Source organism: Schistocerca nitens, chromosome 9 (genome assembly GCF_023898315.1).
Source record: "Schistocerca nitens isolate TAMUIC-IGC-003100 chromosome 9, iqSchNite1.1, whole genome shotgun sequence".
NCBI lineage: Eukaryota > Metazoa > Arthropoda > Insecta > Orthoptera > Acrididae > Schistocerca > Schistocerca nitens.
In genome coordinates, this window is record NC_064622.1 from 183,650,200 (window position 1) to 183,663,227 (window position 13,028).

General features: G+C 39.3%; 1 protein-coding gene across 1 annotated transcript in view; it reads left to right on the top strand.

The window, feature by feature from the left end:
- Positions 1 to 13,028, top strand: part of LOC126203522 (LIM domain kinase 1) — a 170,525-nt gene that overhangs the window by 142,164 nt on the left and 15,333 nt on the right. Inside the window, exons 11-12 of the mRNA XM_049937846.1 lie at positions 4,199 to 4,444; positions 11,107 to 11,261. Coding sequence (XP_049793803.1) covers positions 4,199 to 4,444; positions 11,107 to 11,261 — 401 coding nt within the window. The remainder of the gene's footprint in view (positions 1 to 4,198; positions 4,445 to 11,106; positions 11,262 to 13,028) is intronic.

The window sequence follows — 13,028 nt, forward strand, 5'->3', positions numbered from 1 at the left end:
GTTGAGGTTGGAGCAGATTTCCACCTTGGCTCCTCCAGAGACCGACTTATTTTAGATGTGACTAATTTTAAGAAAGATAATATGCCAGATTTTACATTCCAATCTCTGTTTTTTAACATTTTAGATGTGCATCACGGTTTTACCATCATTTACACTGATGGTTCCAAACAAGGGAATTTCCTTGCCTGTTCCGCAGTTTTCCCTGATCATGTCACCAGGATTCACCTGCCTGATGAATATACTGTTTTCACAGCGGAGCTCTATGCAATCCTGAAAGCACTGGAGCAGATGAATCATATTCGGAGCACTCAGTTTCTCATCTGCTCCGATTTCCTTAGTGCCTTACAAATGTTGCAGGATCAGAATCTTTACCCAGCTGAGGAGTTGATCCAGCTGATGTATGACCAACTGTACTAGCTCCAATGACGGGGTAAGCAGGTGCCATTCTGCTGGGTGCTAGGTCATGTCGGAATGTGGGGCAATGAACAGGCTGATCTGGCTGCTAAGGGCAGGATGTGGCAGTGTCCTATTCCCTTGCACTCTGTCATTTCTGCTATCCACAAGAAGTGCATGCAGTTGTGGGAGGAAGACTGGCTGGTGGTGACAGCCAATAAGCTGCAGTTGGTGAAGTCCACAATCTGGCCATGGCATTCCTCCTGCCGGTTACTCAGGCAGTATGAAGTGACCCTCACGTGTCTTCGGATTGGGCACTGTCCTCTCGCACACAGTTTTCTATTAGGGCGGGAGGTTCCCCCATTTTGTTGGTGGCCAGCAGAAGTGTTGAAACTCAGAAGAGTGTTCCTGGAGACACTCTGTAGCAGTTCTGGACATGTGGGGTGTTGCATTGTCCTGCTGAAATCGCCCAAGACTGTCGAAATGCACAATGTACATGAATGAATATAGGTAATCAGACAGGACGCTTAATGTATGTGTCACCTGTCAGAGTTGTATCTACACCTTTCAGGGGTCCCATATCATTCCATCTGTGCACGCCCCACACCATTACAGAGCTTCCACCAGCTTGACCAGTCCACTGTTGACATGCAGGATCCATGGATTCATGAGGTTGACTCCACACCCATACACATCCATCCGCTCGATACAGTTTGAAACAAGACTCATTCGACCAGGCAACATGTTTGCAGTCATCAACAGCCCATTGTCTGTGTTGATGGGCACAGGCAAGGCGTAAAGTTTTGTGTCGTGCAGTCATCAAGGGTACACGAGAGGGCCTATGGCTCCAAAAGCCCATATCGATGATGTTTCAGTGAATGGTTTGCACGCTGACACTTGCTGATGGCCCAGCGTTGACATCTGCAGGAATTTGCAGAATGGTTGCACGTTGAATGTTCTCTTCGGTCGCCATTGGTCCCGTTCTTGCAGGATCTTTTTCCGGCCGCAGCCATATCAGATATTTGATGTTTTACCGGATTCCTGATATTCACAGTACACTCATGAAATGGTTGTACGGGAAAATCCCCACTTCATTGCTACCTCAGAGATGGTGTGTCCCATCGCTCGTGCACCCACTGTAACACTACATTCAAACACGCTTAAATCTTGATAACCTGCCATTGTAGCAGCAGTAAATGATCTAATAACTGTGCCAGACGCTTGTTGTCTTGTATATAGGCATGCCGACCTCAGTGCCATATTCTGCTCATTTACATATCTCTATATTTGAATATGCTTGCCTATACCAGTTTCTTTGGCACTTCAGTGTAGTTCTAGGTGATATTTTCTGTGACCTATCTGAGGCATTTGACTGTTAATCACATATTCTCTTGGATAAACTGAGGATTTATGGAACTGATCGTATGGCAAACCAATGGATAATACAGAGTGATTCAAAAAGAGGTTACAAACTGCCATGGCATGTCGGGCATTCGAGAAGAATCATTAATCCCATAGGAACTGGGGGTCGCAAATGGCTTCTGGTGCTACTAAATGGTATTGCAGTTATTTAGTCGCATTCTATAAATGGGCACCCACTACAAGTGGGCGAGGTTTTGTCTAGATGCATCGAGACAAGCCTGACATCATGTTCTGCATTGAACAAAGTACCTTGCCAAACATACCTGGGTTTCTCAAAGGCATCCTTCTGGTGCAACAATGATACACGCTAGGCCCTCTGACGATGTTTCATATACAAGGCCCTTCAGATAACTCCAACAGGAAACAATCAATTGGAGACAGATTGGGTGATTGTGGTGGCCGTCTGACTGGCTGACTGCGACCAGTCCAGCGGCTGGGAAATCATTTGTCTGCTGAAACATGCGGAGGCTCCATAATGCTGACATTGAATGTGGTGACGAATAGCCATGGGAACATCCTTCAGCATGTCTTGAAGGGATCTCCAGTGATGCCAGCCCACACGTTAAGGGTAAATTTGTTTTCTGAGGCATGCGTATACGTAGCATGTGGTTTCACATGTGCTCATGTACGCAGGTTTTGAACATTCATTACACCCTCGAGGGAGAACGCAGCTTTATTGGCAAAGAGAACAATGTGAAGCTTTGGTCTGCAATGGATTCCTGCAGAAAGCATTGTGCAGGTCCCATGTGCTTGTTGTTGTCTCCAGGTTGCAATGCCTGGATGCATTTGTAATGAAACACATGCAGTCCCTTGTCATGTGCAATGCACCAGACAGATGGTTAGGGGATATCAGTGGCATGGGATACATCTTGTGTACTTGTTGATGGCTGCACCCTATCGAGAACGCTTTCTTCTGCTGCAACTTTCCATGTTGTTTGTTAGCAGCCAGCATCCAGTTTATGCACGAGCTTGTGCACATTTGACAAGAGAAATAGTTCTTTTTGCTGATGACACTAGTATGTAATCAGTCCAAACATACATACAGCAACAGAAGAAATGGTTAATAATGTTCTTAAAAGTATTACTTTACGATTTTCTGTGAATGGTCTCTGTTTAAAGAGGTTCATTTCAGCACATCTAGAGGTATTGCACCAATAATAAATGTAACACATGGTGAGGAAATAATAACTAGAGTAGAAAATTGAAAATTTTTAGGTGTCAATATTGATAAAATTTAAACTCGAAAAATACATTATGAAACTCATAAAGCATTTCACTTTACTCAAATTTTCACTGTAAATCTTGGGAGAGACAAATGGGTAAGCTAACATATTTTGCGTATTTTTATTCAATACTGTTATATGGAATAATGTTCTAGGGTAGTTCAGTTTTCAGAAAATAAGTGTTCAGTGCTTAAAAATGTGCTGTAGGGATAATATATGGTGCTCACCTACATTAATGGTGGTAGACATCTGTTATGGTTTATTCCCTCATGAAGATCATTGTAATTAATTTACTGCAGTACTCAGTACCAGAGGACACAAAATGACTAAGTTACTCCACATTAATGTTGTTGTATTTATCACAAAAAAAGGTTCCACAATGCTACAACCAATACGTTTTATCACTTACCACATGATATAAAATGCCTGGAGGACAGAAAAGTAAAATTTGAGAATAAACTGTTTCTCCTTGACAACTTCTATTCCACAGAAAAAATTTTAATTTTGTAATGTGTCAAAGGTGATTTTAAGAATCGAAATAGTACTTAAAAATTGTAGATCGGCATGTAGCCGTATTTACATATGAATGGGTAATGTGAATGTAAAATGACTCATTCCACATCATTGCAATAAATCATACAAAAGATCCATGGAACAAGAAACTATCTACCTGCATACTGATAAATAAGCAATTTTTTTTTTTTAACTTTTTAACATTGCCTTCCATGACTTTCTTGATATAGTAGCATATTCCCTAAAATGTTTTATACCGCAGCCATTTCAGAGACTCATGATCAGTGGTAAATGTAATAGAGCACATAATAAAATTTTAGCCCTGTATAAAGCAGTGTTTAAGTATAAATACTTAGACAGTGTGTAGAAGTTCAAAATTTGTTCCATGGAACTGCTGTAATTGTACATAACATGCAATTTTCACATATTATTGTATAAGAACATTGAAGTTTGAAAATGTGTGAGAAAGGAATGATCATTATTTCTAAATTTTTAAATAATAGGTGGAAAAGTGGAATTACCCCAGGAAAGTGTAAATTTTTTGTGTACTATCATATTTGCACTACTTTCTGCATGTAATTTTGTAGATTGTAACTCAGTGGGAATTTTTGAAATTGTGAAATGGTAGCTGTTGCATTTTGTTTTAGGACAAAACGGTTGTTGTGGCTGATTTTGGGCTAGCACGTATAATCTCCCAGAATCCTGTGGGTGTGAGTGCTGCAGATCGAAGGCGTTATGGAAAACGAGGAACTGGTCCAGGAAGCAGACGCTGTGAAAGGAAAAAACGTTACACAGTTGTAGGAAACCCTTACTGGATGGCACCAGAAATGATGAAGGGCAACAAATATGATGAAAAAGTTGATATATTTTCCTTTGGGATTGTGCTATGTGAGGTAACGAAACAGATTACCATAATCTAGCATACATATCCCAGACTACAGCAAAGCCACTGTTTTAAAATTATCCAGAATATAAGTTGTCACTTGCTAACAAATCAATGACTGCAGTTATTACGTCTCATTATACATAACTTATTCTGTATTGTGTCTTTGTTGATATACCCCTTAGATAGGATAGCTTAATATAGGGACCCCATCAGTATCCTGATAGTTTGAATTTACATATGTATGGCTGCATATAGTCAAAAATAAAGTACACTTTGTAAAAAAACAAGTTAGAATTAGTGTTGACAGTGTAATCACATTTATAATAAATATTGATGTAAAAATACCGGTGCACTGTAGAACGATTGAAGCACTCAGAACCATGGAACTAGTACAGTAGTTATCCAGTCACCTGCATACGGTACCTATTGCACTTCTTGCTGCTTTTCGCATCTAGCTATTTCATTTCCAGTAAATATCACCTTCTCAAGAGCAAACTCTGTTGGACCACAATATGAATTTTCCAGTGCTGACTTGTCACCACTGTAGGGCAATAATTCAGGGGCTGTGGAACAAAATTCCATGAGGAAAGTGGAGATATGACGTGGGGCATTGTAATGATGTTGCACCAACTAGTCTACAATATTTGGTCTCACTTGATCCACACATTTCCTGAACCTTTTAAAGACATCTTCATATAACACTTGGTTGGCTGTTTGTTCTGGAAGAACAGATTCTTTATGCACCATACCCCTACTGTCAAAACATCAAATCAGCATTGTTTTGATCTTTGATTTGCTCATTTGAGCTTATTTTTGGTTGAGGAGATGTCAAAGTGGCCAGTCCTCAATTTGCCGCTCTCTCAGGATCATACTCAGAAATACAGGATTCGTCACCAGTGATCACATGACTCAACCATTTGTGGTAATTTGGAAATACTCTCAAGATGATCAGAGCACACGTTCCTTCAATTGTCCTGCTCAGATGTGAGGTTTTTCAGCACCATCTTGGCACAAACTTTTCGTATGTGCAAATCTTTGGTCAGACGGGTTTAACAGGTTCTCCATCATCTGTGTTGTTAAACATTGTTCTGAACTCTCAAGAGCATGCACACATTCAAAACTTTTGTTGGTTCTTGAAATTGATCTCCCTGAGTGAGGTTCATCTTCAACATGTTCTTGGCCTTCCAAAAGTCATTTGCGCCAGCAAAAAACTTGTTCTCTTGATAAGGAACGTTCCCCATTGGCCTGTTTCAACTTTTCAGAGGTCACACTCATGGATTCTCAAAGTTTAACTCAAAACTTGATGGCATAACATTGCTCTAAATTGCACTGTTCTATTTTTGTAACACACAACAAAAACACAACTTCACTGATTGCAGTCTCTCAAATCATGTGTGACTGTATGGAACTGAAATTTGTACTCAGCATCTAGAAAGGATAAACACCCTGGTCTACACAACTAGAACAACACAGTGTTGGCAGATTGTTCAGTGTTGTCAGTCTCATTATGTTTCTCACACACTTCGTACATGCTACAAATGGCCAGAAGTACTGCATGAGGCCATAGTTCTTTAAACAGTTTTACTTAAGTTCCTTTCTTATGCTATACCAAATAACACTCCACTACTAGTGTGTGTGCATCTTCTACATATAGCTAGTGAGAATAGCTTAAATGTGTGCTACTTCAGTGTTGATCCAGACATTTCAACTGATATACTGCAGTCTAGAACAAGACTCCAGTATTAGAAACTGGATAGAAATCAACAAAACAAAATATAAAGTTGTGAAAGAACATTTGAAGAGCTGAAAGAGAAGTGTCTAACTACTTGTCATCTTCTTGAATTACTGAGGACTTCCCCTTTCCAATGAGTTTTGTCAAACTTACATTTTGATAATTGCTGAGTTTCAAGGGCTGGTACAAACTGATAGAATTTATTACAGCACAGGAAAAGTTTGGGTATATTCCTTGTCAGAAACTAGCAAATTTTTCTAAGACTGGTTCTGTTAACAATAGGTTGCATATCATAGTTTTTCAAATAATTGCACTACCGGATTTGTGCAAATTGACTCAACTTCATCACTGCTGGTATGATACAAACTATTAAAATCCTTGGATTCTTCTTTTAGTGGCATTTGTGAATACAATATGCTTGGTTGTCAAGTCATGTTATTTTGTACAAAACCTGGAGCTTTTGAGAGCCCTCTTTCCCCTAATCATCATCATCATCATCATCATCATCATCATGAGTAAAAACTACTGACTGTTGGAGCAGACATTGTGTTTCACTTGTCACTTTCTCTCCTTTCTGAAAGATTCCAAATGCTGTTACTGTGTCTATATAAGCTTGAAAACACCAATCCCAGCAGTCACACTGCTAAGGTGGAGACAAATAGAGAATTTTTACTGAATTGGTGCATCGTGAAAACAGAAAATTTTACAAACCACTGGTGTCTGTCACCGTTTAGTCTGGAGACGGGTTTAATGCAGCTCTGCATACTGGTCGATCCGGTACGAGGTTCTTTATCCCCGCATGACTACTACAGCCTACATTCATTTGACCTGCTTACTATATTTGTGTCTAGGTCTACAGTTTTTACCCTCATACTTCTCTGCATTATCAATTTTACTCTTCCTTGATGCCTCAAAATGTGTCCAGTCCATTAATCCCTTCTTTTTGTTAAACTGTACGATAAATTTCTTTTCTCACCATTTCGATTCAATATCTCCTCCTTAGTTACTCAATTTACCCTTCTAACCTTCAGCATTCTTATATAACATCATGTTTGAAAAGCTTCTATTTCCTTCTTGTCTGAACTGTTTATCACCTCTGTTTCACTTCAGTACAAGGCTACACTCCGCGAGGGACCAGAGCAGCTGCAGCCTAGTGAAAAGTGAAGGAAATGCGCAAGCATTATGTGGTCTTGACAACACGGGAGAAGTGGTAACTGTGAAATAGGGGATGGTCAGTTTCAACAGTGGTGCCAGATAATAGCAGTATTCTGTAACACTGACAGTGTCTTCACACTTCACTCAGCAGTGTGAGAAATCTTACCATTTTATGCAAAAAGATTGCTTTGCAAAAATTTTAGCATATGTGACCACTTGAGTCACCACTGAGCAAAGTTGCGGCCCCACTCCCAGCTCTGATTCTTGGCAAACTTCATTGCCACACAGCTGAACAATAAGAGAGCGAGCCCCCTGCCAGCATGGCATATCAGGAGGCCCCCAGCCACGCCCTCTGCCCAAAGAATAATACAAATGAGAGCATGATGTGACATACAGATCAGATTTGTGGCATATGCCCCCCCCCCCCCACTCAAACCTCTGTGATAGGGTTTACAACAGAGTAGATATATTACTTAAGTAGAACTAGTGGCCTTAATCTGGCTCAAGTGCAAATGATGGTCACATCTTGTCTATTCATTCATGACCAAGAGTGTGATGGGTGTCGGCACCTCGTGGCTCGACATGGCTCTACAGAATGTGATGTCAACTTTGCTGACATCTTATTAGAATGATCCCACCGCCCTCAAAAACCCTTGATAAAGACGAGGTCTCCTACCTCAAATACTTTCAGGATGTTCAATTTTCAAGGGCTGTACATGTGTTACCGTGTTGGAGTATACAGAAACACAAAATGATGATGATAAGGAAGAAAAAGAAGAAGAAGAACCGGAAGGAAAATAAAGTTAAGTGTGCTGTTTTGATGAGTTGCAAAACTGCACAGCTTTTAGCATAATTCGTTTGCCCTTTCACAGATGGTGGTTTAATAAAAATATGCTTTGTAGTTACACTAGAATGTGTGATACTTGTCCACTTCAGGTAAAATAGTTCCACGTGGTGATGTTATCAAACATGACAATTGTGCATCTCCCACAGGTTATGATAGACGATGTTCAGAGCCAGTTTGGAAAATCTTCGTAAAGTGTGTGTTGCCTGTTCTGTAACACACTATGAAACTGTAGAAGCTGCAGGCGCACATCTGGATGTAGCATTCTTGACAGCTTTGAAGGAAGTGTAGAAAATACAGGTTTGTCATGGAATTTATTAGTTTCCATGTCTAGAGATAGGTGTCAGTCGTGTAGGAGAAAGAAATTAGGATTTGCAGTTAACTGAATGGGAAAATAAAAAAAGCATTCCATACTCAATTTGTGATGATCAGCTGCTTGAAGTAATTAATGTGTAATTTGACAAGGAATGTAAAGGCATCTAGATTTTTCTACGCAGTTCATTCATGATCAATTTTCTTGTTTACATTTGTGTCAGTGCGGCTCCCTGCCCTATTTTTTGTGGTGATAGAGGGGGCTACAGTACTCGCATCTCACAGACCTGCACTTGCTGTCTGCTCCTGGAGCGCCTTTGCTGTGAAGCACCCTGCTTCAAAAAATACTTCCTAACATTAAAATTTGCATTGTATGTCAACAAATTCCTCTTTCTAAGAAATGCTTTCCTTGGTGTTGCCAGTCTACATTTTATATCCTCTCTGCTTTATCCAGCTTCAGTTATTTTACTGCCCAAGTAGCAAAACTCATCTACTACTTTCTGTGTCTCGAGTCCTAATCTAATTCCCTCAGTCTAACCACCAAGTGAGGTGATACAGTGATTAGCTCACTGGACTGGGATTTGGGAAGATGATGGTTCAAAGCCGCATCCAGTCATCCAGATGTAGGTCTTCCGTAATTTCGCTAAATCACACTAGCCAAATGTCAGGATAGTTCCTTTGAAAGGGCACAGTAGGTTTCCTTCCTCATACTTGAATCAGTCTGAGCCTGTGCCCTGTATCAGGTGATCTCCATAGTGATGGGTTATTAAACCCTAATTTTCCTTCCTTCCTTCCTTCCTTCCTTCCTTCCTTCCAGCATAACATTATTCCCCTCCATTGGGTTTTTCTGAATGTTATGTTAAGGAAGTGAAAGAATTTGAAAATTTCTTTTGTCCTTTTGTCTAGGTAGAGATGAGTCTTTACTAATTCATTACAGCTTCATGCCGTTTATGTAGCCCACATTGTTGTTGTCACTTTTCTCCACCACTATGCTGCCATTGTCACTGGTTTGTATTTTCCTAACTTAAACTGCTGTCTTATCATTTACTGTCATAATAGTGTGCCACAGATAAATGTTCCAGCAACAAGATATTTGTCGACGTTCATGTGGTTATTTCTAAATAGGTTTTCTCTTCACCTAGCATTCCTTGCTAGGGAATTTCTCTGTTGCTTGGTCTTTTGGAATGACGCTACCAAGAAAGATCTTTTCACGTAAGTCCTGAAGTCTGTCTTGACGCCTTGTCATCTTCAGAGCCTATCATACATTCATATTCATCATTTGTGCACAACAGGATTCAAGAGATGATCGAAAGCATCCTGTTCTTACTTATGAAGTAATCTGTGCAGGTTACTATATTGTCTGCAGACATTATGGGCATATTTTTTTTTTTTTTTTTTTTTTTTTTTTTTTTTTTTTTTTTTTTTGCCATTAACTCTGACTTTTGTTTCACTTTAATTATGGCATCGCCCAGAGAAGTGAAAGTGGACAGCCCTTCTGTACATCTTAGTGGTGACAAGCTGTAAGTTTTGCTTTTATAACTGCCTTGGTGTAGTATTACAGGATCATATTTTACTCCTACTAGGTTTTAACTATAAATGCATTGTAATTTTTTCCCGTCTTTTTCTCATGCTGCACCAACTTTTAAAATTCATAAAAGAGCTTTTAGTATTGTCATGTCGTCATAAATGAAAGAAAAGTGCCAAGCACATTTGTGGAGAGGCTACAAGAAATGAGTGTCTTAAGGAAATATCTATTTGTGATTGGAAAATTATGCTCATGTTGCTATACCATACTTCGATGGTTTAACATGTTTCAGAAGGGTAACTTCATTTTCACTTACTTTTTCTTCCTTCATTGATTATTAAAATATGAAATGGTAGCATGAAAATTTGTGATCATCTCTCCTATTAGCACATGCTGTTCATGGCTGTCCTCATGACTATGTTTTAGTGAAGAAGCTTTCTTTTATGTTCATGTCATGCTCCGTGAAAAGTAAATGGTATTATTTTCATCTGGCCAAGGCAAATTCCTTTTCTTAATACATTACTTTATATATGCTTAGATGCCTCAAATAATAAAACATACATATGAAGATAAATTGCATTGTTATTGAGATTTGAAGATGTGAAGATGTTTCCTTGCTAATAACTTGTGAGACATCAAGCATTTTGTGGAGTAAATTCCAAAGCTGTAGCATGCAGAGTGCCTTTGTTTAGTAATGTTTACGTTAGGATTAGGTATTTCTGTAATGTTTGTGTCAGCATTAGTTCAACTTTCAAATGTTAGTCTGGAATTGATCTCTGGTTTTTGCCCCACTCTCCTGGCTGTTACTTTTGCCTTTAAGAATGTGGGAAGTCATACTGTGATCTGTAGTCCATGTTCATCTGGAGAGAGGATTGGCTGGGTCAAAAACTTCTTCGGTCTGTGGAAGGCAAGGACATTCCATCTCCAATAGGACCAGTCTAGTGTGTCACCAAGGAATTACATTCAACACGTTTTACTCTATGTAACTATTTTCCTGTGCAGACTTCAGTGTTAAATTGTAAGAATCAGTGTGTAAGCTCTGTTCAGGTGTGAAATGAGTATCATTCTATGAACTCAGTAGCCTGTTTGTTTTTATTCCAGATAATTGGTAGAGTTCATGCTGATCCAGACTACTTGCCACGCTCATCAGACTTTGGCCTGAATCAAAAGGTGTTCCGTGAGAAGTTCTGCTGCAGTTGCCCTGAGCCTTTCTATCGGGTAGCCTTCCTTTGCTGTGATCTCAACCCAGATAAAAGGTACCTGTCATTCTTTTGATGTTTGGTATTAGAGTGGCAATGTGCTTGTTATAAATATAAAATATTGGAGAGGGGGGGGGGGGGGGGGAGAATGAAGTCACTGCAATAAATGCAAATGTAGATTAAAATTCTGGTTCAGAATGCAGAAACGGGAAATTTCGTAATAAATACTATTTCACAGTGAATTGTATTCAGACGAACTATTTCATTAGATATAGTTTGAGATAATATAAACATTTTAATTTACATCTAAAATTAGTGAATGTCAGTTCTAGTTTGTTTACACGTGTAGCTGACTGGCATTTTATAGTGTTCCACTCTGAAATATAGCATGACTGGAAAGCAAAACCTGTTACCTTATTTCCAGCAACCAGAAAATCTTCTCCTAACTTGCAAAAAGTTATTTCCAGGTGCGGATGGTACAGCTGTGAATGCCCACAAGAAACCTAAATCATTAATCTCTAGATTTTGTAATCATCAAATCTGTTGGGGAAACGAAAAATAATGCCAGGAAACACTAAATCACAGATGTGTAAAAGGTGTTGCTCCTTAACAGAAAAAATCATTTGTATGGTCAGGAACTGCCTGAAAAGTTTGTAAGGGTGTTGCCAGATTTAATGTTAAGATGGCCCAGTGGATAGCCTGTCAACAGCTGAACACAGATCAAGCATGAAAACTACTGAACTGTGGAAAAAAAGCAAAATAGCAACAGTGAAGTCCAAGGATGAGAAGTGCAACACAGAGGTACATCAAAGCGCAGCGGTGTCATCGTTACGTGGTCACAGTGTTGGACTCCCTTGTGCCATTTATATTTATTTATTTTTTTCACAATATTATGAACTGTTTGTCCTGTTATTAAAATGTTTATTCACGTTCTGTAGCCTTGGCATACTACACAATGGTTATAGAATATCAGTCATGTGGTAAGAATACGTTACTGTCACAAACAAGCATGAATAGTGAGAGCAGTTAAGATACTACATAGACATCTCACAGAAATGGAAACAACAAACGGTTGTGAACTCCATTATAACAAAGGAATTAAAGAGTCAAGACTTCAAAAACAGAGTGCAACTTCAGAAATGTTAAAAATGTATGTTTTGAAAGAGCACAGAGAAAGTGTGCGATTGTGAAACTGTTGCGTTCATGTGTTGCATCTTAGCTGACAAACTATTATGTTTTCCTCATTTCCATGGGAGTAATTGCGTTCACATTCATTCAAATATCTAAACTGGGCAAAGAGGCATATCTCACTCTCTTACCAGGTGTACAAGTTAGGTGCGTCGGTAAGAGATTCGTATTACATGACACACCAGATGTGTTCTCTGGTGGAGGATTCAGTTGACTTGTTGCCTTGTCATCAAACGTTTGCTGTTCTTATTCAAAAGGCACTTCCTTTCAGCGGCAATAGAGCAGTGGTGCAGAATCAGCTGTCATTATAAGTGCCTTCCTTAGACCCTGCTGTTGTAAATGGATGTTACACGACTACACACACACAGATTTGAATACAGCGAACAGCAGGAAAAAAATAAAATAAAATAAAATAAAAATAAATAAATAAATAAAAATAAATAAAAAAATGGCAAGAGAGGGGTTTGAACACGACTTGCCTGCATGGCAGTACAACACCATGACCACTTAACCACACTACCATGGCTGATTTATATGGCTCCATATTGCACTTCTTATCCTTGGACTATTCACTGTTTCTATTTTGCTTTTTCTTTTCACAGTTCAGTACACCTTCTTCCTGTTTCCTAGTCTTGA